Source organism: Pteropus vampyrus, unplaced genomic scaffold, assembly GCF_000151845.1.
Source record: "Pteropus vampyrus isolate Shadow unplaced genomic scaffold, Pvam_2.0 Scaffold135, whole genome shotgun sequence".
In the NCBI taxonomy this organism is placed as follows: Eukaryota; Metazoa; Chordata; class Mammalia; order Chiroptera; family Pteropodidae; genus Pteropus; species Pteropus vampyrus.
The window spans coordinates 2665639-2690822 of NW_011888916.1; the positions used below are offsets into that span (position 1 = coordinate 2665639).

At 52.0% G+C, this 25184-nt stretch overlaps 1 protein-coding gene across 2 annotated transcripts; it reads left to right on the plus strand.

Annotated features, from left to right (window-relative positions):
• The first annotated feature begins 1216 nt into the window (after positions 1-1216).
• DMBX1 (diencephalon/mesencephalon homeobox 1) lies at positions 1217-6348 on the plus strand. Of its 2 annotated transcripts, none has more exons than XM_011367639.1 (4): positions 1217-1379; positions 4335-4513; positions 4801-5149; positions 5912-6348. In XM_011367639.1, exons 1-4 carry the CDS (start codon positions 1226-1228, stop codon positions 6346-6348), a joined length of 1119 nt encoding a protein of 372 aa, XP_011365941.1. In that variant the 5' UTR covers positions 1217-1225. The 2 variants fall into 2 exon arrangements, with proteins under 2 accessions (XP_011365941.1, XP_011365940.1); XM_011367638.1 differs by having other exon boundaries at positions 1226-1377; positions 4318-4513.
• The last annotated feature ends 18836 nt before the right edge of the window (positions 6349-25184 follow it).

The window sequence follows — 25184 nt, forward strand, 5'->3', positions numbered from 1 at the left end:
GTGAGTGCAGGTGCTGTGGCTGTTTGGTTGTGTATAGCTGTGTCTATTTCAGTGAGGTTGGGGAGCTGGGGCACCTGGGCACATTCTTCCTCTTATCAAACAGACCTGCTATTGCCCCAAACTTCCCTCTCCTCACCCCCAATACCCAGGAAACAGGAAACATCTGTGTGTCTTTGGGAGTCTGTATACATTGGACCATATTCCAAAAATGACATTCAGGCCAACACAAGATGGGTGCTCAGACAATGACCGTGAGGGTCCAGAGGAGACTCGGGGCTGATGGGACCTTGGCAGCATCCTGCTGATCTGAGCCATCTCAGTAGGAGGAATGCGTTCTCTAATGAATTGGCCACAGACGAATGAGGCTAAAGCTAGGTGAGGTGGGGCAGGCCCCGGATTGGCTGTGTGGCCTAGACATGTTACTGCTATTTCTCTAAGCCTCAGTGGACTCATCTGTGATTGGGGTTCATTGCTCTCGGCAGCTTGCTTCTTGAGAATATGATCAGAATAGAGGGAGGTAATGGTAGTGAATATATAATAGTCACAACAGTAGTGTTCTTATGTCTGTGTAGCTCATTAGGGTTTTAATCCACAATCTCATCAGAATGAATGTCTCAATATCCCCAAACCAGCTCTGGGTTTAGCCCCATGTGGGCCTCAATGGATGTTTGTTGAATAAATAATAAGTGTGCTAGTGAATCAATGAATGTACAAATGAGTAAGTGCCTGGACAACCAAAAGAAGAGATGACAGCATAGAGCAGTAAATGGACTGATAAATCACAATGGCTCACACTTTTGAGCACACTGTGCACCAGGCTCATTGTAAAGGCTTCTCTTAATCCTTGCAATAACCCTATGAGATAAGTACTATTTCTAGCCCCTTTTTGCAAATGGAAAAAACAGGGTCAGAGAAGTTAAGCAACTTGTCCCAAACCACAAAGCTAAGTGGCTGCGTTGAGATTCCAGTCCAGGCAGTCTGACTCCAGAGCCCAGAGTATTAAACCTGACATAAGCCCTGCTGAGTGAACCAATGAATGAGTGGGTAAATGAAGAAATAAATGTAGGAGCTCTCCCACTCTTAGTCGTGGGCAAGAAGACAGAAGCTCTTGGGGGTGAGGTGGGCATCCAGGATCTCGGCTAGGGGTGGCATCTCCTCCAGGGTAGTGAGTGACACCCTTCCTCATTGGCCTCTCTATCTTCCTTGTCTGCAGGCGAATGCCACGATGCAGCACTACGGGGTAAATGGCTACTCGCTCCACGCCATGAACTCGCTCAGCGCCATGTACAACCTACACCAGCAGGCGGCCCAGCAGGCCCAGCACGCCCCTGACTACCGGCCGTCTGTGCATGCACTTACGCTGGCTGAGCGCCTGGCTGGTAAGGGCTGTGGGGACAGGACCTTGGGGACAGGACTATGAAGGTTGAGGATGGTGGAGAGGTCTAGGGGAGGAGGCTCTGGAAGACAAAGGAGGGAGGGAGCAATGGGAAAGTTTCCTCTGGGAGGTTTGTTCTGGAAGACCCAGGTCACTTAGCATCACAGAGAGATGTCAATTCAAAATCTAGATGTGACTCTCTGAGCACCCCTTGTTGCCAGCACTGTGCTGGGCTCTGGAGCTGCCTTATGCCTCCAAATTCTTTTAACAACCCTGCGAGGGAGAGATTCATTAGCCTGTCTCACAGCTGAAGAGGGTGAAGTAGGATCATAAGGGACTAGCTTAGAATTTTACAGCTAAGAAGTAGCTGGACTGTCCAGGGGAGGATAGTTCAGGCACAGGGAGTCTATTAACAATGAGAGCTCTCTTGTTTCAAAAACCTATGGTGTGCCAGGCACTGTGTGAGGCGCTCTCTCTCTCTCTCTCTCTCTCTCTCTCTCTGCATCAAATCATTCAACCTCGATAAGGAGAGGTTATTATCTCTATTTTATGGACAAGGAAACTGAGGCACAGAGTGGTTAAATCTAGGCAGGGGTGGGATCAGGGATTGGAACATGACATTATCGCTAAAAATATTACAGGGTCGTCCATCCATCTCTCTTCTCTGAGCCTCAGTTTCCTCCTTTATAATAAACAGGGGACACTGACAGTGATCACCCTTAAGATAGTTGGGAAGTTATTTGAGCTAACGTATGCAAAGTATTCAGCAGAGACTGGTAGGTGCTCGGAGGTTATTATTACCCAAGTCCCAAGGTAATGCCCATGAAGGAGCTGCAGCCTGGTCCCCTGGTTCGACTGATTATTGCACTGCCCTGACAGCCTCTCAGTGGGCATGGGAAAGGTTTGATAGTATAGGTAAGGAGTGTGATTTTCTGTCTCCATCCTGTCTCCATCCTGTCTCAGGCCAAGCCTTGAGCAGCTGGTGACTCCTTGTGGGCCCATCCTGTGCCAGGAGGTCCTCAGAGGACTTCAGGGCATCCCCAAAGAGACCAGGTGCCCACAGATCTATAAGAGGGCATAGCAAGAGGAATGTAGCTAAGATCAAATGGTAGGGCAGCTCAGAGCAGCATGATCAATTGGTGTAGTCAGGGAGGACTTTCTGGAAGTCATGGAACAGGGGCCAGGCCTTAAAAGGGCAAAGAGTAGGGCCTAGCATGAGCATAGGCACAGAGATGGGATGGGATATGAGGACTCAGCCTGGGGAGATGTGCTGGCTTCGAAGGGAGGGTGGGGGAAGCACTCCCATTCCTTTAGACTCTGTCAGGCCTCTGGGCAGGGCTCAGAGGTTAAAACTGAGCTCCTGGTCACCTTCTGCAAATTGGTGTGGGGGCATTAGTCTCCAAAGTAGAAATGTGGGTGCAATCCTGCCTTGGTTATGGCTATTCTCTGGTTTAAAATGAATTCCCTGAGCCTATCAGCTCCTGACTGTGTGCCAGAACCCAGAAAGGAGAAGTCAGGGACAGAGGCTCACCTCTATTGGTTGGGGCAGAAGAACTGGAGTATTCAGCCCTACTCCCAATTCTATAATTCTGAAGCAAGAAGTACATGAGCTCCAGATGGGCATTTGTATAGAAGCCTCACCTTCCAGCAGGAGGTTTAGCTAATGGTACAGACAGCCTGGCCTCCCAGGCTGCAACCACCCTCCTCTTGTAGTCCTTGGAGCCAGCAACAGGATACTGAGGTGTTGCTCCCCTAACCAGGGTTTGGCTGACTGAGACAGGTCCCCATTCCCTCCCTTGCTCCAGAGTGATCAGCATGAGCATGAGGCTGAGTTGGGGCTGGGATTAGCACCAGTTTGTGAGGGGTCCAGAGCTGCCTCTTTAAGCTGAAAAAGAAACAGCTCAAGGTCTGAGGCTCCTAGAAACCCCGTTGCCTCCTTCTTCTGCTCCAGTGTGGAGGATGATTCCCCAGTCCCTGGAGTGCTGGGGAAGGGTTCCAGCAGCCTTATGTGGAAGCTGACCCAACTTGGGTTCCCTTCAGCACAGGCAGTCCAGGATCCACTTGTGGGGGATGGGAGGCAGGGAGAGAGGTTATTGTTTATCCTCCAGGAACTAGTCAAGCTGAAGGGCTGGAGAATAGATACCAACCCTAGGCAGACCTCTATCCTGGGTGGTTTTCGTGTTACCAGCATGAAGCAGGACTGTGGAATCACTGGCCCACGAGCCCTGTCTCCCCCTCCAAGGTGAGGTGGTTAGAACCTGGTCTCTGTTCTTCCCTCCTTGAGGAAGCGGCCAGAAGGGTCAAGACTGGATGTAACAAGCTTTTCCTGTGCTCTCAGGGCCCTGTCAGAGGCCAGGCTTTCTGCAGATGAGACATAAGAGCAGGAGCCTCAAGTCTGGCCATCAGAAACTCATTGGCGAACCCGGATGATGAAATTCTTACCTAGAAGACATAGAGTCAAGTGCCAGGAAATTCTGTCTACCTAGCAGACCTCTCCCAACTAGACCTTGCAGATAAATCCTAACTTGCAGCCTGACCTCTCATGGTCAGGGGCCGGAATCTAAGGGTCGTAGGATGTTAGGACCTTTGTGACACAGATTTACAGATTATTAGCATTATGTCGTCTCAGAATATTATACCCATAGTACCCTAGGACTTTAAAGACCTCAGGGCAATGCCCACCCATCTCCCCACCTCCCCCCCAATCACATTCCTGATGGTCATTCATGGAGATGAGTTAGACCTCTGTGATCCTGATAGTGAATGATAAGGGTGGCACAGTCTTAAAAACCTAGCCCTACGTAGAGGGGATGGGTGACTTCCAAGGGAAAAGGGTCAGGGTCCAACTCTGGTTGGAGCCTGGGTGTCTGAAATGGGTCAGAGAAGTATAAGGTTCAACTTATTTCCCATAATTAAATGGGCCCCCTCTCCTTGCCCTCCAACGGCTGTACATTTCAAGACATCATCTTGGAGGCCCGTTATGGCTCTCAGCACCGCAAACAGCGTCGCAGCCGTACAGCGTTCACTGCTCAGCAGCTCGAGGCCTTAGAAAAGACCTTCCAGAAGACTCACTACCCGGATGTGGTGATGCGTGAGAGGCTGGCCATGTGCACCAATCTGCCTGAGGCTCGGGTGCAGGTAGGACCCGACCCGCTCCTTGTTAACAAGACCTTGTGGATAAGCACCAGCCCATCAGTCTGGCTTCCCTCTGTGCAGGAGCCAGCAGTTCAGCCCTCAGTGCCAAAGTGTAACCGCTGTCTCCATGAACGCCTTTGGTGACAGGAAGGGAGTTTTGGAAGGGATTGAGGGTATGTACCCTAGAGGGGCAAGGGCAGTGTTATCATGCACATCCCCTCCCAGAGCTCCCAGCTCCACAGCTCCACTTCTTCCCTGCCCCCTCCTACTGCTCCTCTCACTGTCCCCAGGTGTGGTTCAAGAACCGTAGGGCCAAGTTCCGGAAGAAGCAACGCAGCCTGCAGAAAGAGCAGCTCCAGAAGCAGAAGGAGGCTGAGGGCTCCCACGGGGAAGGCAAGACCGAGGCCCCAACCCCAGACAGCCAGCTGGAGACTGACCAGCCTCCCAGCCTGCCCAGCGGTGACCCCCCTGCTGAGATGCACCTGAGCCTGTCTGAGCAGTCAGCCAGTGAGTCCGCCCCTGAGGACCAGCCTGACCGGGAGGAGGACTCCCGGGCAGGGGCCGAGGAACCCAAAACTGAGAAGAGCCCTGGGGCTGAGAGCAAGGGGCTGGGCTGCAAGAGGGGCAGCCCCAAGGCAGGTGAGGCTGGGCAAGTTCTGCGGGTGGGCGGGGGGCCCACCCCAGGGAGAATAGCCAGGTCCAGTCTGACAAGGGCCTGGGTGTGCAAGGTGGGCAGAGCAGGGGGTAGAGTGAATCTTTAACATGTGGTGCTTGGGCGTGACCCATTAGAAAGGACTTGGCCATAGCGAGCCAGTGCCAGGTGGTCACCCTTTAGATGCTGAAACCTAGGAAGGTCTTGGGGGTTCTGGGGAAAGGAGCTGGGTGGCAAGGGAGGGATGCTTGGGGGAGCTCAGGGCAAAAGCTATTTATCAATCATTATAGAAATATTCCAGTATTTTAATAACTAGAATAGACATACTTGTGCATACTGAGTGAATACCATATTGATACCAGAGATTCCCACATGCAGTAGAGACTCGGAGCTTTGCTTTTGAAGGAACAGAGCTCTGACATGAGGCATATCTCAGATACAAAACCTGAGCCCAAGCAGGGAGGGAAGGGCTGGGAGCTGACTGCTGGAGGGGGATGGAAGCCACAGATAGGAGAGGGGAAGAGGAGCTGGCCACCCTTGCAAAGTTGACTCCCCAAGAAGTCAGACGTGGGGCCCTGAGTCCCTCCCTCCCAGAATTCTGAGGGACGCTTCAGGCATCCCTGACATGGGTAGATATGGTTTCAGCCAAAGCCTGTCTTATCTGCAGAACTAGTGGGGTGAGAAGGCTGAGGGAGCCCCTCTTGGCAGACCAATGGCCTTGTCCTGAGCCTTTGGTTCTCTGCTTGCAGATTCTCCAGGCTGCCTAGCCCTCGCTCCTGCAGCCTCTGGGAGCAGCCTCCTGGGCCCCTCCCACTCCTACTCGTCATCCCCGCTGAGCCTCTTCCGTCTGCAGGAGCAGTTCCGCCAGCACATGGCAGCCACTAACAACCTGGTACACTACTCATCCTTTGAAGTGGGGGGTCCAGCCCCTGCTGCTGCTGTGCCCTACCTGGGTGTCAACATGGCCCCGCTGGGCTCACTGCACTGCCAGTCCTACTACCAATCCTTGTCAGCAGCCGCAGCTGCCCACCAGGGCGTGTGGGGGTCCCCACTGCTGCCTGCACCCCCGGCAGGCCTGGCACCTGCCTCAGCTACCCTGAACAGTAAAACCACAAGCATCGAGAACCTGCGGCTTCGGGCCAAGCAGCATGCGGCCTCCCTGGGACTCGATACTCTGCCCAACTGACTGCTGGTCTCCAACCCAGCTAGGGATCTTGGGTGCCCCCCACCCGGCCCCATGGTTATTCCCAGTGATTCTCAAGGAATTCACTGAATGAGCCCAGAGATCTGGGGCTTGGAATCCGGCTTCCTGTCCACCCTCCCCCAGAGCCCCAGCCCTAGGTGAAGCTCGCATTTACATACCCTCTGCATGGCCCTGCTTGGATCCCATGGAGGCTAATGGGAGGAGGTGAGAGGCTGGGGTACCCCCAGCTTTCCTGGGAGAGTGAGAAGCTCTCACTGGCTAGATCCCCACCTCAGTGTCTCGTCCTCCCTTCCCTCCCCCGCCCATCCCTTCTTCCCCCTAGTAAGTCGCTGTGTGGAATGTGAGATATAAATATAAATATATAAAGCTATATTTTCAGGCACCTGCCTGCCCCAGGGCCCCTGCCTGCTCTGTCTCTTCTCCGCTGTTGCCCTTGCCTCCACCCACAGCTCCTGCATCTCATTCTGGCTTTCCTTTCTCTCTCCGTCTCTCTCCTTCTTCCCTGACCTCTTCTTCCTGCCTCTGTCCCGTTCCTTACAGCCTTTCCCCCTCGCCTTTGTCTTCCCCATTCCGGACCTTTCCCCATGGCTCTTGTTGCCTTCCTCTCTTTCTTTCTTTGGTACTGGCTGTGTTGGTGTCATCAGTTCCCAAGCTATGTTTCTTTTGGGGTTGTGACTTTTTAGCTTTAGTAATGTTGCTTCTTCCTATTCCTCTCCTACTTCTTCCCCACCTGCCTGTCTCCGCCCTGCACTGGCACCCTCTCTAGGCAGCCATTCCTTTCCATGCCCATTAGAGGTGATCAGACCCTAGCTGGAGACCCTGTAGCCACTAGAGCTGCAGGTAGGAGGTGGCACTGGTCCCTAGAAGGGGTAGTGAGTCATGTTCTCTTCTCTCTTTTCTCAGCTTTGAGACTCCATTCCTAAGATTGAGGAAGCGGGGAGTGAAGGCAGGAGTCAGGCTGGGGCAGGCAGTAGAATGGCAGCCTCCCTACCTGTAAGAACGCCAGGACAGAAGCCTGCTGCCCGGCTCATCCAGGACTGCCCACAGGGCTCTAGACCTCCTTTTGGTGAGACTTTTCTGGTTGGAGAAAGGCAGCAGGGGGAGGGGTGCTCTCAGAGAGAGGTGATACTCCTCTGCCACACCCTGGCCTCCAGCTTCAGCAGCTAGTGTCCATTGCAGGGGTGCGCTTGAGCCAGGAATGAAGGTTGAACTCTAGGTCCTGATCACAGTGAGTGCAAACCATGCAGCAGTGTATAGTCTCAAGTTCTTGTTGACATCCTGCCCCCGAGCTGATTGCTGAAGGTAAGGGCTGCGGTCCAGCTAGTCCCTGGCACAGAAGAGTATGTACCTGTTTATGACTGGGAACCCAGTTCAGCAAACTCTCTTTCAAAGAGAAGTGACCTTGAGCCATCCCATAGCCTCTCTGGGCCTGTGTCCCCGTCTGGCTAAGATGGCTTGTGCTGTCCTATCCAGCTCTAATGTTCTGCATGTCTGTGCTCAGATGTTTTTAGTTAAACTCATAACAATGACAAAATGGCTCTCGAAAACACAATATATGAAGTAGAAAATTACTATTGCCTTACTGCGAAGCAATGGGTATTGCATACACAAGGCTCTCTCCGGGCCTCAGTTTCCCAATAAGTATAATGGGTTCCTTCTAGTAGAGACAATCTGGATTTGATACTGCTTTTCTTGAGTTCCAATGCAAGTCTCTGTTGTCACCCCATCTCCATGCCTTCACGTGGTCTCAGAGGTTCACGGTAGGAGGAGGGGGCTGGCTTGCACAGATTCTGAGCCATGATCACCAAACCTGTATGCCTCACCACTGAACTGTCCACCTCCTGCTTACAGAAGCTGCATCTGAAATTCTTTAGGCTTGTCTCCTTTTCCATTGGGAAGAGGAGGGGGCCTTTTGGTGTCTCATTAGGATTGGTTTGCAGAACAGTTGATGCCCATTGTCTTTGGGGGGACTGTCTGGGCTAGAGCAGATGGAGAAGGTGTTAGATGAGAAAAAATTAAGGGGGATAGTAATCTGGACCAGGAAACTATTTTAACAAAGCAATGGAATGAGACTAAGTAGAAAACAGGGAAGAGGTGTCTGGCTTCATGAGACATGGGGCTCAGGGCTTTGTATCCAGGCTAAAGCCCCTCATCTCCATGTGGCAAACACCAAGTCAGGAGGTAAGAGTTTCTGAGTGGGGTATCAGATGAACCAGGCTCTGGGACCTGGGATTTGGAAGGTGAATCCAACAGCTGCAGGAGTACCAGAGAAGGAGGAGGCAGAGACATGAGGAGACAGAAGGAATTTTTGGTTTGTCCTCTGGGATCAGCTCCAGGAAGGTCTGTTTCTGAACAGAATGAAATCTCATCTGGACCAGGCATAGGGACTGAAACTTCTTGCCTGTCCCTGGATGCGAATGACTGTCGCTGGGCCTTGGAATCCGACAGCTCTGGACATCACCACCCTCTCCAGGCAGCCTCCTCTGACCTCCTAAGAGGCAAGTCCACCCCAGAGTCACGTTCTGTCATGGCCGCAGCCAGGCCCACCTCAGGCTCAGTCCAGCTTTCTTCAGCTCTTTTTCAACGCTTCCTCATTCAGTTGACCCAACTCCGCCAGCCCAGAGGATGTGGTGAAGTGTGGTCTCTGCGCCTGGTGGATGTCCACCTTCTTTCAGGGGCCAGCCTCAGTTACTGAAATCAGCTGGAGAGCAAGAGGAGAGTGTATCGAGCATCTCCTTCAGGATCGAAGGATGTGGGCTTGGGATGGCCTACCACCCCAAGACTGAAGCTGAAGCCTCTCCCAGCTCCACGGGGTCACCCTGAGGCCTGAGCTGTGACTGTCCCAGGAAAGCCTCATTCCTCACTTCTCCCTCCTATTTGAGGTCTCCATTTCCCTGCTTCCTCATTTCCCCAGAGCATGGTCCAGGGGCCTGGGCCCTGACCCCGATTCCTTGGCCAGAGGGCTGTACAGACTACCTTCCAAACCAGCTGTTTTGTGACCGTTTGTGCTTAGAGGTTGTGCCAGTCTGTGGCAAAAACAATGTGTTCCGTATTTATTTATTCTGTTAGTTGAAAAAGCAAGACTCAAATCCTTCCTTCCCCTGCCCCGCCCCCTGCGTAGTGCAGCATGACACTCTGTCCTGTGTATCGGTCCGTCTGTCTGACTTCCTGTGATGTTGTGACCTATTCTTTGTCCTACTTGGCTAATAAAAGAGAATCTGGCAGCACAACCCTTTGCCCAGTTTCATTCCCGGAGGTGCCTGCAGTGGGCTGAGCAGGTGGTGAGTATCTCAAGGTTTGCTCAGTGGAGGAGGGAGGCAGGCCTGCCTCATGATTGGCCACTCCCGTCCGTATTCATCTTACAGCTCTCTCTATGGCCATTACCTACCTGTTGCTGGCATGTCACTTTGGAGTTGTCATGGGAGCGGAAGGACAGGGTAGGGAAGGGTTCCTTCCACTGTCTCTGGACTGCGTGGACCTCACCCAAACACATGCGGTAGGTGGCCTAGGGCCAGGGCACTTGGAGGTATTCAGAGCAGCCTGGAGGGTGGGTCTGTAGGATGGAAAGGGCAAGGGATTCTGTGGGAAACAGCAAGTAAGCCAGGGCAAAAGGGGCATGACAAGCAGGCACAACTGAATCTAAAGCCAGAGTTGTTCTTCAATGGGACAGGTGGCCTCTGGAGGGAGTAAGCTCTTAAGAGTCCACAGAGATGAGCAAGTAGAGGATGAAGAAGGGGTTTCTGCTGTGGGTAGCAGCATGGATTAGAGATTTATGAAGGTGCCCCAGCTCAGGGAGAGGGGTGTGTGTGTGTGTGTGTGTGTGTGTGTGTGTGTGTGTGATTATAGCCTATATGTCTGTATGTACATGTGAGAACCTGTGCCATGAATTCATAAATGTCTGCTTATATTCCTGTGTGTGCACTTGTACATGAGCAAAGAGAGGGAGACTGTGAGACTGTATGTATAGGCAATAACTGCAGAAAAAGTGCACAACTAAGGAGTTATTTCTGTGAAATCTCGGTTCCTTCTGCATTTCAAGAAAAATATGACAGGCAACCTCTTCTGCTCGGCCTTCACTGCCCTTCTTCAGGTTCCAGAGTATTTGCACAGGGCCTCTGAGCCAGCAGGGGTGGTGCAAGCTTGGCGCTGGGGTTTGGGTGGGGTGAGCATCACTTCTGAGGATTTCCTGGTAGGAGAACCCCAGCGGCCCGAATAGTGTGCAGGAAGCTGCCTGCTGGGCTTCCCAGGGGTGGCAGGCAGATCCCAGGAGATGCATTCTTCTCCCACCACTGGGGCTGAGGATTAGGGCGGGGAGCACTCCCCCTTCACCTTGCCATCCCACCTCCCTAGGAGGGGCTGGCAGATCAAATGTCTGCCCCAAATCTCCCATTGCTCCGTCCGGGACCTGCCTCCTACATACCTCGGCCCCACTGCACACACCTTCCCTGGCATAGAGGGAGCCAGGTAACCCCGTGATAAGTGATAAGTTCTGATCACTTATCCACTTGGCACTTTACTGAGCACCTGCTGTATGCCTGGCCCTGTGTTGGGTGCTATGTACACAGAAACAAGTAAGGAAAACATGGTCCCTGCTCTCCAGACACAACACAGGGAGATTTGGGGTCCAAAAATAGAGAACTATGAGAGTACAGAATAGGGGTCACTAGCTCAGCCTGGTGAGGTCAAGAAGGCTCCTTGGGAGGGAAACTTTCTATCTGGGTCCCCTAGGTCCAGTGTTTGCCAGGAGGGCAAGAGAGAAGGGTGTCTTGGGAGAGGCACATTTCATAAAGCCCTGCAGCACCCAGTCAGCTGGGTGAGTCTCTGAGCAGGGGGCCTGTCTGGGTGGGGCCTGAGGATAGTGGTGGGGGAGGGGTAGCATCAGGGCCCAAGGATGGAAAAGGAAGCCAGGAGCTTGGACTCAAGCCCAAGGATCATGGCGGGGCTGGGAGCATTGGAAGCAACTGCCAGTGTGGAGTGGGGTGATCAGACTTTCATTTTAATAAATCCCCCCCTCACTCTGCCCATACGTTTGAGGCATGGTGGTTCATGAGGAGGCAGGGAGACTGAGAAGAGGCCATTGTTATGTCATGGTGAGAGGAGGGTGGCATTGATGCAGACTGGGGGTGGCGGGTGGGGAGAAGGGGTCAGACTGATGAGAGATTTAAGAAGCAGAGTTACTGTGGTGAGGTAGGCATGGGAGCGCCCAAGGATGCTCTTGGGTCTCTGGCTTAGTAACAAGGTAAATGGGGACCTTCGGGCTGGGGTGAGTGTGGCGGGGATGAGCCTGAGTTCAGGCTGGTCTTGCTTGCTGCATTTGGGGAGTCTTCAGTTTACTTAAGGGAAAATATTGGGATGTACTGGGTCAGCACTGCTGACTTGGACTTTAATTTATTTAACAAATACTTATATAGCACTTTCTCTGTGCCTGGCACTTAATCCTCACACATCTATGCGGTAAGTACTACTATTATCCTCATTTTACTGATGGAGAAACTGAGGTACAGAGAAGTTAAATCACTTGCCCATGACCACATAACCATTAATGAATGACCCAAGGTACGAACTTGGCTAAACTTGGAACCCATGCTCTTAACCTTGGTGGGTGTCAACAGAGGTATGGTGAATGAAGCCATGATACTAAACAAAATCACACTGGGAGATGCTAAGAATAGGACCCCAGGGAAATACTGACTATGAAGCAAAGAGGATTCTATGACATAGTTGGGACAAGCTGCTCTTGGCTCACTGTTTAGTGTGGGCAAATAACTGCCCCTCTCTGGTCCTCAGTTTCCTCCTCCGTTGAATGGGAATCATTATGTGCAGTCTGCTTTCTGGGAGGTTCATGTGAGATAAAGAGGAGAAGGGCCTGGTGGCGGCCGAGGGGCTAAGTGGCTGTGTGCCTGGCATGTGGTAGGTGCTCAGATGGCCCATGGTGGGTGAGATGAGAAAGGCTCCCTGGAGCTTCTCCCTGAATCCTCCTGTTCTTAGGCTTTGGCCCCAGTGATCTTTAAGTGCAGGGGTCTGGTTCCTTAGGACCCCTTCAGAGCTGGGCCCGCCCTTCCCCCCTCTTTCCCATAGAGCTGCCTGGGGCTGGAAGCCACCCCCACCCCTCAATCTCTCATTCTCCTCTCCTTTCTGGGAAAGCCGATTAGGAGGTGGCCTCTTGCCCGCCCCCCTGACAAGTTTGTCTGAACTTCCAACAAAGGCCCTCAGAGGGCTGCGGAGGGAGGGCCTGGCTTGGGGAACCTGACACCACTGGCCCAGGATCACCTCAGCAGCCTAGGAGGCAGCTCTCTGGCTCTGCCCACTCTATGACAGGCAGGAATGTTTCTGAGAGGGGACCTGGCCCCACAAAGGCCTGGGGGCTGGGCCAGGGCAGTCGGGGGGACATCTTTACCTGGGAGCCCCAGCAGCAGGGAAGGCAGCACCGGCCAGCACCAAGGAGGGAGGGTAGGGAGATGCATACTTTCTCCCCCACACTCCCAATTACACACGTACCCTTGAATGCCCTCCCCTATTCACAACCACGCACACATGCACACACACACACATCCTCTCAGACACGTGGGACATGCTGCCTTCTGCCTTGGACCACATGATCTCAGGGTGTCTGTCTGTCTCTCTTACTCATGTACACACCCCCATACATACCCTCAGACACAAAGCCAAGAATTGGTCTGTTGCCTGAATGTTTCACATAGTGGCTCCACCCCACAGACGTGCATTCTTCCCGACTTACTCACACTCCAGACAGACCCCCCCCGCCCCCCGCAACACTCAGATAGTGGCACCAACTCCCCTCTACATACAGGCCTCCCCAGCCAAACTGCCAGCTCGGTTCCCAGGGGCGATCCATGATTGCTGCCCTGTGCCTGCTGAAGATACTGCCCAAACACCCGCATGCAAGTCAGGCCCGGCCCTAGCTGCCACTTTCGCATCCGTGTCTCCTGATCCACACACATCCATCCTCAAACAGTTTCCCCTCTTGGGGCCACATTCACGGGCGTGTGACTTGTGCAGTCACACAAGGACCCTGGGCTCAAGCCTCATAATGTTCTGATGTTTCCATCTTGAAATCCTTAATTTTTTAAACAAAGGGCCCTGCATATTCATTTTGCATTGAATTTCACAAATTATACACTTGGTCTTGCCCTTCATCACAGTCTCTCTTGACTCACTCAGCCCTTCTCTGGCTTCAGAAACTCAGAGTCTCCAGAAAGCCCTCAGCCTCTCCCACCTGCCCAAGTGCCTCCCGTTCCTTTTACAGCTGACCCTTCTCTGTCCACTCCCACCCCTCACCAGACAGCTGAGTGTGATGGGTGGAGGAAACTATTAAGAGCATACTATCTGTCTACACACCTTTTTCTAGTATGACCTGGGGTTCAGTGTCCTCATCTGTAAAATGGGCTCATGGTAACATCTACTTCAGTATTCTTTGTGAGGATTAAATGAGATAACATCTGGACAACACTTAGCACAAAGCCTGGCATTTAGTAAATGCTCAATAAATGCTTGTTATTGCTATAATTACACTATTATTAGTGCTGGCAAACAACAATAGACTCAGCCCCTAGCCCTATGTGTAGTCTAGTGGGTAAAACAGAAATATGTATACACATAGGTAAATGTAAAGCAGAGAGGTGAATGAGGAGCATAGGTCTCTGACTTCAGGGGCCTTACAGCTAATAGGAGAGGCGATCTGAGGCTAGGATCAGGGATCAGTCTGCGGCAGGTCACAGCTCTGTTAGGGGTTCAGAATGGGGCCAGGGTCAAAGCTTTGTGTATGGCTAGGATCAGGGATCAGTCAGGGCCAGGGGCAGAACTCAGTCTAGAGCTAGTCACAGCTCAATCAGAGGTCAGAGCTGGGGCTCAGAATGTGGCCAGGGCTGAGCTAAGTCTGTGACTGGTGCCAAGTCAGTTTCAGTTCTAGCATTAACTCACTGGGGGGCCGTTTAATAAGCTGATAGGTTTCTGCGAACCTTTGTTTATCATCTATAAAATGGGGAGATCTCCGCCTACCCCCAGGCTTGTGGGAACCGAGCGAGTGAATAATAGAAATGAAGGATTAAACTGCTGCTGCCGCCGCTAATGACTCCAAGCCTGGCCCCCTGGGGCTTTCCTCCCCTGCCAGGCCTGGGAGGCTGTGCCATCATCACCTACCTCCCCAGCTGCGGGAAACCACCACCTCGGCCCGGGATCCCTTCCAAGAGGAGGTGGGAGATTTTGCAAAGCCCTTTGAACAACAAAGGCCACAGGAGCGATATTTCCTCCTGGGGGCTGACCGCCCAGTGGCTCCTTTATCTTGGCAACCAGGCTTGAAGAGCCATTCTTGGAAAGAGCTTGTGTGGGGCGTGTGCGGGTACGTGTGAGCATGAGCATGTGTGCACAAAGCCATTCTTTGTTGCCGTCCCCACCTGAGCAGGCTGGCAGACCTGGAAGCCTGAGTCCTTCATAGGTCACCCCATCCATCCCCTAGCCTCCACGGAGATGTACTGGGCAGCCAGCAGGGAAAGGACCCCTCCTTTTTATATGTTAAGATTCTCCCAGAGGAGAGAGCTCCAGGAAACAGGAGCCCAATCGATGTCTCAGGAAGAACGCAGGTGAGGTTAGGTTGTGGCGGATATTTCACCACATGGGACAGATGAAAGGGGATTTAGTTTTTTTAGAGGGCTCAGGGCACCTCACCCAAGGGCCTTGCCCGGGCTTACACAGCCCCTCTGGAGGCAAGGCCTACAAGATAGGCTGAAAGGCTCGCTTCGTTCAGGCTTAACTTCATTCAGCCTGCTCTTCTTGACAAGCTGACTAGAGAAAGCCTGTGTAGCTGGTAAACCCCAACCTACCTCTTGCACTGGGGGATATGGAAAAAGTCCCTCTCTGAGCCTCAGCCCCTATTTTTAAGTTGGGCTTGGATTTGAGTCCCTCCAACTGGACTAGGTGGAAGGTACGAGTGTACAAACAGGACCACTGTGAGTGGCTGGAACTGAAAAAGGAGTTCTGCCTGCCTTCTCACTCCTTCTCCCCCGTTCCAGCCGTCAGGATCCTGCCAAGCCCAAGTGAATGAACAAGGGTGAGGGTGGGGGTTACTTACTGGAAGGCCAGGTCTGTGGATGGTCTGGAGATTCTTGCTGCAGGTTCTCGGAATAGACATAGACATTCTTTGGGGTCTTTAGTTCAGTCCTCATTTGGGCAGGAGTCACTAAAACTCAGCCCCCGCCCACAAACCTGCAGAACAGGGAGCTCATCATCTTGCAGAGCTGCCTGCTCCCGGTCTGACTGTTTGGATGTTCTTCTTCACGTGGAGCCAAAAACCTACCACCTCCTCGTCAGGCCTGGCTTGGGTGGGGGGCACATCCAACATGTCTATTCACACTGTTTTGGGGTGTCCAACCAAACTGGACCCTGAGAAACCTCACACACTCAACGTGCCCTTTCCCATCTCTCTTTGCTCCTGCTGATCCCTCCTTCTGGGAAAAGCCTATTCACTTTTTAGAAACCATCCACGTGCTACCCTATCCAGGAAGTCTTTCTTGATTGCTCCAGGGCAGGGCAAGCCCCTCCCTCTCTTGACTCGTCTTGGCCACCTTGTACAGTTCTTATCCACACCCAGATGGAGCTCCCTGAGCAGTACTTGGCACAGCCCAGAGCCTGGCTAAGCATTGGTGTTCAACCAACACCATACTTGTTTAATTGAATAGGAGGAGCGGTGTGAGGAACTAGCTCTGCCTAGGACCTCGGGAACCTGGTTCCTGCCTGGTCTTGCTGTCTGGACTTGCTGTGTGGCCCTGGCTTTTTGGGAGCCTCTGTTTCCTGCGTAGAGTTAGAGGGTAGTCTATACTGGCCATCTGCCTATCTCAGACAGCTTTGGTTTCTTTATGTCCTGCTGGGTCTTTTCTTCTGTTCGATATTTGACCCCCAGTTTCCTCAACTGTTCTATCCAGGACCTCTTCTCATGCTGGGTGTGCCCAGCTGTGGGTGCAGATCGGGCTTAGGGACATTCGTGTGGCAAAGGCCCAGCAGCGGCCCAAGGAAGTGGTATGAAAGTGTCTCCGGAGATGGAACCCAAGGATGAATGAGCAGCCTCTGGCCATGCAGGGCCTCTCCCTTTTCTGGTCCGTCTCACTCCTTGCATCCTTAAGAGATGAGGCTGGGCCTGAGGCAGAGGCCATGGCATAGCCCTCTGTCTCTTCCTGAGGATATGGCCCTGTCCTGGCACAGGCTTTAAATCTTTCCTCTCAGTCTTGAACATCAATGTCCAAAGTTTAGGGACCATACCCCAGTCTTTATAAGGTGGATGGGAAGGGCCTAATGTTTATTGAGCACCATCTATGTGCCAGACACAGAGCAGGCACTGGGTTTACAGTGCCGAAGGAGACAATCACTGCACTCAGGGTGCTTAGTCCTTCTGCAGAGAAAGACAAATAGATAAATGATAAAACAAATACATTTGGGGTACTGATTAAAGTTACAAAAAACTAAAATAGGGACTGAGGTCGGGGCTCAGTCCACGACTGGGGTCATGGTTCAGCCAAGGAGACAGATGGAATGACCGCACCGTTAAGACAGAGATGACCAGACTGATGGACAGCTAGGTGGACAGACAGTGAGGAAATAGGTTGGTAAGGGCCTGGAGGCACGACCTAAGGCTCCCAGGAAAGATGGGGTAGGGAGAGGAGGTAGGATCTATTAAGCTGATGACTCCAGGCCCTAATCCTGTGCCAGGCCTAGGAGAGTAGTGTGTGTAGGGGGGAGGGGAGCACCCTGCTGGGGTGTAATTTCACGCTGGAGGGCCTGATGGGGCGTCCCAGGGACTGATCCTTTCTGGATCAGAAAACCCACTTCCCTTTGTCGCATGCAGGGCGATTAATGCCTTAACCCTTTGTAGGCTGGCCTAGGGTCCACCCTGTCCCATCTTACCTCTAGTATCTCGAGACCTAACCCAGAGGCCTCTGCCTCCAGCCTAGCCAACTCCTGGATCTGGTCTGCAGGGAGGGAAAAGCTGTAACTGAGGAAAGCCAGGAGAGAAATTCTAAGACAATTTGTCCAACACGTCCCTGTTTCCAACTTCCCAAGGCCTTTTTGCCCCTAGAGAAATGAGCTTCTCACTCCATCTGCAGGTTCTCTTACAGCTCAGTTCAAGTCCAATCCTCTTCGGGAAGCTTTGGGTCTAGTTTAATCCATGACCACAGCCCCCCACTGCCTCTCAGGGGAGACCATCCCACTAGCAATAAGCAATAAAGCCATAACCTCCTAGTCCCACTGACCTCTCGATGAGGAATGAACACTGGCCGTCCCAGGAGGCCAGGTTCCCTGAACGCTCACAAGCCGTGACTACAGTAACACCCCACAGACATCCCTGGACGTTTTGTTCAATGGTGGCACTCCAGGCCTGGGCAGATAGATCATCACAGTCCCTGCCCCTATGCCCTCTCTTGTTCACTTCCTCTCTCTGTCTTGTTTAAAGACCCCCAAGGAAGTTATCTTACCTTCTCTGGCTCCTCCCCGCACTCCTCCTAGCTTAACTTCATTGCATCCAGTGTCAGCTCTGCAGCCTCTCTGCTCCCAAGTTTCCTGGGGTGGGGGAGAGGGGCAGGGACTGGGCTGGACCTCTCCTCTAAGCTCCCTGGGTCTCTAAAACCCCAGCCCCATTAAAAGAAAGTCCCTAAATGTTATTTACACTTCGAAGTCTTAAAAACCATTAACAAAAGCCACTTAATTCAATTATCTTCCTGGCTGGCTCTGTTCTCAGCACTGAGCCCAGGCCTCCCCTTGCGGTCCCCTCCGTCTGCCCCCCCCCCACTGTCATTGTGTCGGGCTAATGAGGTAAACTGAAGCGAGCCCTGTCCCCCCTGACAGGTTTATGAGAATTTAATAAAGCGTGGCGGGGACCAAATGAGTTGCCTCAGCCTCGGAGAGCTCATTGTCTTCCGCGTCAGCGTTTTTTGACTCGAGCCGCCCCCTCCCCTGCCTGGTTCCTGCCTGGTTCTGCCCCCCACCCCACCCTGGGTGCCTCCCAAGGTGAGCCAGAGGCCCATGGGCCTGGCAGAGGCGAGCTTGGCCCTGTAGGCGCAAAGCATCCAGGCTGTACCCTGGGTAGGACAGAAACTGATTTGGTGGGTAAGCCCGGGGGAGGGGCTGTATGGTCCCTTGCGGACCTCCCTTTCACACTCACCAGACCCCAGAAACGTATGGAGAGACCTCTGGGACTTCTACTTCCTGATCCGCACCTCTGTGCTCCTGTCTCATGGGCTGCTGTCAACCTGGGGCTGAGGCCTGGCTGGTGCCACTTTGAGCATGATTCACTTTTTCTTGCCTGTTTGGAGTGACTGGCCAGTGAACACCCAGAGCGAGAGTGCTTGTCTTCCTTCCAGGGAATAGGGTGGGGACACAGGGCCCTCGATGATGGCCTGGCCTGACTCTCTTCACACAAAGATCACCTTCTCCTTACATTTTCTCTACAAGGTAACAAGGGTTGGAGCACAGCTCAGTGAGCAGAAGAGATTTGCCCAGGTTCCATGGGTGTCAGAAATGAGATGGAAGAGGCTCCCAGCCTAGAGGTCCCCCAAGACACACAGGCAGGCAGGAAGGTCCTGCTCCAGAGTCCCAGGGGTACCTGGAGAAGGCCTGGATGCCCTTCTTCCCTCACGTCCTAGATAGCCCAGAACTGGCCTTTCTCTGCCTGGCCTCTCAGGGGTTCAATGTCCAGGAGTTTCTATAGCATTTAGAGACTCAGAATTCCATCTTTCCTCCTTAAAAGTGGCTCCAAGAGTCAATTCCTTTTGAGGCTGAAGCATGGCTTGACAAGGGGGCCTAATCTGGAAGGTCCCTAAGTCAATGGGGCTGTTGGGGGAGCAGGTCTTAGGGACCAAGGCTCAATCTGTGACCATGATGATGACCAGTCTTTGTCCAGGGGCAGGGTTCAACGTATGGCTCAAGGTCAGATTTCATGTTGGGACCAGATTGAGGACTCTTTGACCAGCATCAGTCCCAGTCTGTTATCAGAATCAGAGTTCAGTGTATCGATCAGGGTCAGGGCTCAGTCTGTAACCAGAATAATGGCTTAATGTATGTCCATGATAAAGGCTCCGTCTGCGTCCAGGTCAGGGTTCAGTCTATGGACTGAGGTGAAACTCAGTCTAAGATCAGGATCAGGGTTCAGTGCATGAACCAGGCAGGGTCAGGGCTCAGAATGTGACCAGGATCAGGCTCGGACCAGGACTCAGTATAGACTCAGGCAAAGGTTCCATTCTATGACCAGACTCAGGACTTGGCTGTGACCTTGGTAGAGGCTAAGTCTATGTCTAGGGTCAGGGCTCCCTCTGTGATAAGGTCAGGTTCCAGGTTTGTAGGTGTCATTTAGTAAATTTGGGTAACTTAACACCCTCGGCCCCGCATGTACACCTAACTCCCCACTCCTCCTATTCCTCAGGGCCTTGACCCTCAGAAAAGCAAAAGGCAAAGTTGTGCAGTCTGGCTGCGCTGAGTTGTCTTTATCCCCTGTCGTGTGCCCAGGGTGCCCTCTGGTGGCACTCTCTAGCAGTGTCAATTTCCTCAGGCTTGGCCCAACCCTCTGGCCTTTGCCTTTTAGGAGCTTGGCTCTGAGGATGTCCATCGATACCCATCTAGCCAACTCTATATTCCTGCGTCCCCCCACCTCCTCACACAGAAGTAGAAAGCAGAAGTTGGCCGGGGGAACTCTCACAGACATAGGGAGCTTTTCTACCTTTCTGTCCAGAGTTGGGCATCTTGATAATTTTCTATTACAGGGGATCTGGAGTCTCAGCCGTGGGATAAGATTAATGCCTTTCACTCATTCAACAAATACTTATTGAGCACTACCTTGTACCAGGTAGCACTGAGTGCATAGCAGTGAACAAGACAGAAGTCTCAATCTCTTGGAGCTCATATTCCAAAAGTTCATTTCTCCCGAATCCCCGATTCCTAGTTCGCAGACCTCATCAGCAAGGCACGGGCACCAGCAGAAGGTTGGGTGAGATTCAGAACTGGGCAACTTGGGGTCCCCTTCTCTCCCCTGGATTCAGAGGTTAGACTAGTCTAGATTCTGAGTTCCATCCTCCTCTCTTCTCATGTCTCATCTGGACTCAGGGCTTAACCAACACCCCATTGCCAGTGGCTTCTAAGTCTGTATCCCCAATGACCTCTTCCTAGAACTCAGGGCTGTAGCTCCAGTTCCTATAGGAAGCTCCACTGGGCTAACAGAACTTTCATCTTATCATAGCCCTTGCTTTTCCTTAGCCATATACCCAGCTGCTCAAACCAAAATTCTAGAACTTTCTCCCAGATTCCCTTCTTTTACGCCTCTTAAACTCTCCCAACAGGGAGACCTCAAAAGTGAATGTAGAACTTGTCCACATTACAGCCAATACTCAATCCCAGCCTGAGCTTATCTCATTGCAATAACCTTCTAACCCACCCCATTTCCCCTCCTGGCCCTCGACACTATATTTCCCACATAAAAGACAGAGTGATCTTTACAATCATAAATCAGATCATGTCACTTCCCTGCTTAAAACCCTTGGCTCGCATCTCACCGAGAATAAAATTCCAACTCCTCACCTTGGCTTACTTAGCTTTATATGTGAACTGAGCAATACACCTCCTCCCCACCTTTGCCAACTTCATCTCCCACCCCTGTCTCCACAACTCTGCTTTCCCGGCCTGACACACGGAGGCCAAGTCCATTCTCACCTTAGGCCTTTAGCACTGACTTTTCCTGAGCTTGAAATATTCTTGTCCTAGACCTTTGTTTGCATGGCTGACTTTTGTTAGTCTGAACTCAGCTTAAATGTAATCTCTCAGAGAAGACCTCCTTAGCTATCTGAGAAGTCCCTCTGTTAAACCTTCCTATTGTGATTTTCTTCACAGCCCTGCCCATTAGCTAATGTATTTTGTCTTGCTTCCTTATTTCTTTATTATCTATCTCCTCCAAGTAGAATGTAAGCTTCCCCATAGCTTATTCATCACTACATTCCCAGTGCTGGGCACATAGTAGGGCTCAGGAATTATTTGTTAAATCGATTAGTAAAAAATGGTCCTAAGTGACTGCCTTTATTTCTTCAACTAAAAAGAGAGCAAGGGGAGCTGAGTTTCTGGCCCTTAGTGGGATCCCTCGTCCAGGCCATCAGTAGCTCCCTCTGGGAAGGGTTCACTGTGTCACCCTTGAGCACCTCCAGGCCCTAAGGAGCACCCCTCCTCTCAGAAAGACCAACTGTGTGTCTTCCACTGCCTCAATTCTGAGTCTCAGGGCCAGGAGGGGGAGTGAGAGGATTTAGCCCTTATCCCAGGCTCCTCTGCAGTGTCCCCACAGGAGTTGCCAAACCCTGCTCAAATTCCTCAAGGTCAGGGAGCTTGCTGCTCCTGTGGTTTCAGAATCATGTCCTCATCTTCCACCTTCAGAAGCCTGCCCCACCACTGGTCCCCTGGAGCCTACCTGGGAGGGGCCTACAGAGTTTTGGGGACAGAGCAATCCTCCATCTTCTCTGTCAGTGTGAGAGGCGGCTGCTGTTGGGCCTTGCTGGCTGCTCAGTGGTGGCCATACTACCCTAGGGTAGTACAGGGTGTGAGGGGAGGCGTCCCCCAGTGTGGCAGGCCTGGAGAGATATGTGGGGTGGGGGTAGGGGGATGCTAGGGCTGGCTGATTGAAAAATGGGCCCTAGGATATTTTCTGGTGTGCCTATGGAAAGGGAGGGAACACAGATGGGACCAATGATGACCTTCAGCTGGGGGTGGCAGTGGAAATGGGACTACAGGGAGCCAATGTCATGCTCCTCCACCCTGCTCCCATTCTATTCACTGGAGTTTCTATAGCATTTAGAGACTCAGAATTCCGTCTTTCCTCCTTAAAAGTGGCTCCAAGAGTCAATTCCTTTTGAGGCTGAAGCATGGCTTGACAAGGGGGCCTAATCTGGAAGGTCCCTAAGTCAATGGGGCTGTTGGGGGAGCAGGTCTTAGGGACCAAGGCTCAATCTGTGACCATGATGATGACCAGTCTTTGTCCAGGGGCAGGGTTCAACGTATGGCTCAAGGTCAGATTTCATGTTGGGACCAGATTGAGGACTCTTTGACCAGCATCAGTCCCAGTCTGTTATCAGAATCAGAGTTCAGTGTATCGATCAGGGTCAGGGCTCAGTCTGTAACCAGAATAATGGCTTAATGTATGTCCATGATAAAGGCTCCGTCTGCGTCCAGGTCAGGGTTCAGTCTATGGACTGAGGTGAAACTCAGTCTAAGATCAGGATCAGGGTTCAGTGCATGAACCAGGCAGGGTCAGGGCTCAGAATGTGACCAGGATCAGGCTCGGACCAGGACTCAGTATGGACTCAGGCAAAGGTTCCAGTCTATGACCAGACTCAGGACTTGGCTGTGACCTTGGTAGAGGCTAAGTCTATGTCTAGGGTCAGGGCTCCCTCTGTGATAAGGTCAGGTTCCAGGTTTGTAGGTGTCATTTAGTAAATTTGGGTAACTTAACACCCTCGGCCCCGCATGTACACCTAACTCCCCACTCCTCCTATTCCTCAGGGCCTTGACCCTCAGAAAAGCAAAAGGCAAAGTTGTGCAGTCTGGCTGCGCTGAGTTGTCTTTATCCCCTGTCGTGTGCCCAGGGTGCCCTCTGGTGGCACTCTCTAGCAGTGTCAATTTCCTCAGGCTTGGCCCAACCCTCTGGCCTTTGCCTTTTAGGAGCTTGGCTCTGAGGATGTCCATCGATACCCATCTAGCCAACTCTATATTCCTGCGTCCCCCCACCTCCTCACACAGAAGTAGAAAGCAGAAGTTGGCCGGGGGAACTCTCACAGACATAGGGAGCTTTTCTACCTTTCTGTCCAGAGTTGGGCATCTTGATAATTTTCTATTACAGGGGATCTGGAGTCTCAGCCGTGGGATAAGATTAATGCCTTTCACTCATTCAACAAATACTTATTGAGCACTACCTTGTACCAGGTAGCACTGAGTGCATAGCAGTGAACAAGACAGAAGTCTCAATCTCTTGGAGCTCATATTCCAAAAGTTCATTTCTCCCGAATCCCCGATTCCTAGTTCGCAGACCTCATCAGCAAGGCACGGGCACCAGCAGAAGGTTGGGTGAGATTCAGAACTGGGCAACTTGGGGTCCCCTTCTCTCCCCTGGATTCAGAGGTTAGACTAGTCTAGATTCTGAGTTCCATCCTCCTCTCTTCCCATGTCTCATCTGGACTCAGGGCTTAACCAACACCCCAATGCCAGTGGCTTCTAAGTCTGTATCCCCAGTGACCTCTTCCTAGAACTCAGGGCTGTAGCTCCAGTTCCTATAGGAAGCTCCACTGGGCTAACAGAACTTTCATCTTATCATAGCCCTTGCTTTTCCTTAGCCATATACCCAGCTGCTCAAACCAAAATTCTAGAACTTTCTCCCAGATTCCCTTCTTTTACGCCTCTTAAACTCTCCCAACAGGGAGACCTCAAAAGTGAATGTAGAACTTGTCCACATTACAGCCAATACTCAATCCCAGCCTGAGCTTATCTCATTGCAATAACCTTCTAACCCACCCCATTTCCCCTCCTGGCCCTCGACACTATATTTCCCACATAAAAGACAGAGTGATCTTTACAATCATAAATCAGATCATGTCACTTCCCTGCTTAAAACCCTTGGCTCGCATCTCACCGAGAATAAAATTCCAACTCCTCACCTTGGCTTACTTAGCTTTATATGTGAACTGAGCAATACACCTCCTCCCCACCTTTGCCAACTTCATCTCCCACCCCTGTCTCCACAACTCTGCTTTCCCGGCCTGACACACGGAGGCCAAGTCCATTCTCACCTTAGGCCTTTAGCACTGACTTTTCCTGAGCTTGAAATATTCTTGTCCTAGACCTTTGTTTGCATGGCTGACTTTTGTTAGTCTGAACTCAGCTTAAATGTAATCTCTCAGAGAAGACCTCCTTAGCTATCTGAGAAGTCCCTCTGTTAAACCTTCCTATTGTGATTTTCTGCACAGCCCTGCCCATTAGCTAATGTATTTTGTCTTGCTTCCTTATTTCTTTATTATCTATCTCCTCCAAGTAGAATGTAAGCTTCCCCACAGCTTATTCATCACTACATTCCCAGTGCTGGGCACATAGTAGGGCTCAGGAATTATTTGTTAAATCGATTAGTAAAAAATGGTCCTGAGTGACTGCCTTTATTTCTTCAACTAAAAAGAGAGCAAGGGGATCTGAGTTTCTGGCCCTTAGTGGGATCCCTTGTCCAGGCCATCAGTAGCTCCCTCTGGGGAGTAGGGTTCACTGTGTCACCCTTGAGCACCTCCAGGCCCTAAGGAGCACCCCTCCTCTCAGAAAGACCAACTGTGTGTCTTCCACTGCCTCAATTCTGAGTCTCAGGGCCAGGAGGGGGAGTGAGAGGATTTAGCCCTTATCCCAGGCTCCTCCGCAGTGTCCCCACAGGAGTTGCCAAACCCTGCTCAAATTCCTCAAGGTCAGGGAGCTTGCTGCTCCTGTGGTTTCAGAATCATGTCCTCATCTTCCACCTTCAGAAGCCTGCCCCACCACTGGTCCCCTGGAGCCTACCTGGGAGGGGCCTACAGAGTTTTGGGGACAGAGCAATCCTCCATCTTCTCTGTCAGTGTGAGAGGCGGCTGCTGTTGGGCCTTGCTGGCTGCTCAGTGGTGGCCATACTACCCTAGGGTAGTACAGGGTGTGAGGGGAGGCGTCCCCCAGTGTGGCAGGCCTGGAGAGATATGTGGGGTGGGGGTAGGGGGATGCTAGGGCTGGCTGATTGAAAAATGGGCCCTAGGATATTTTCTGGTGTGCCTATGGAAAGGGAG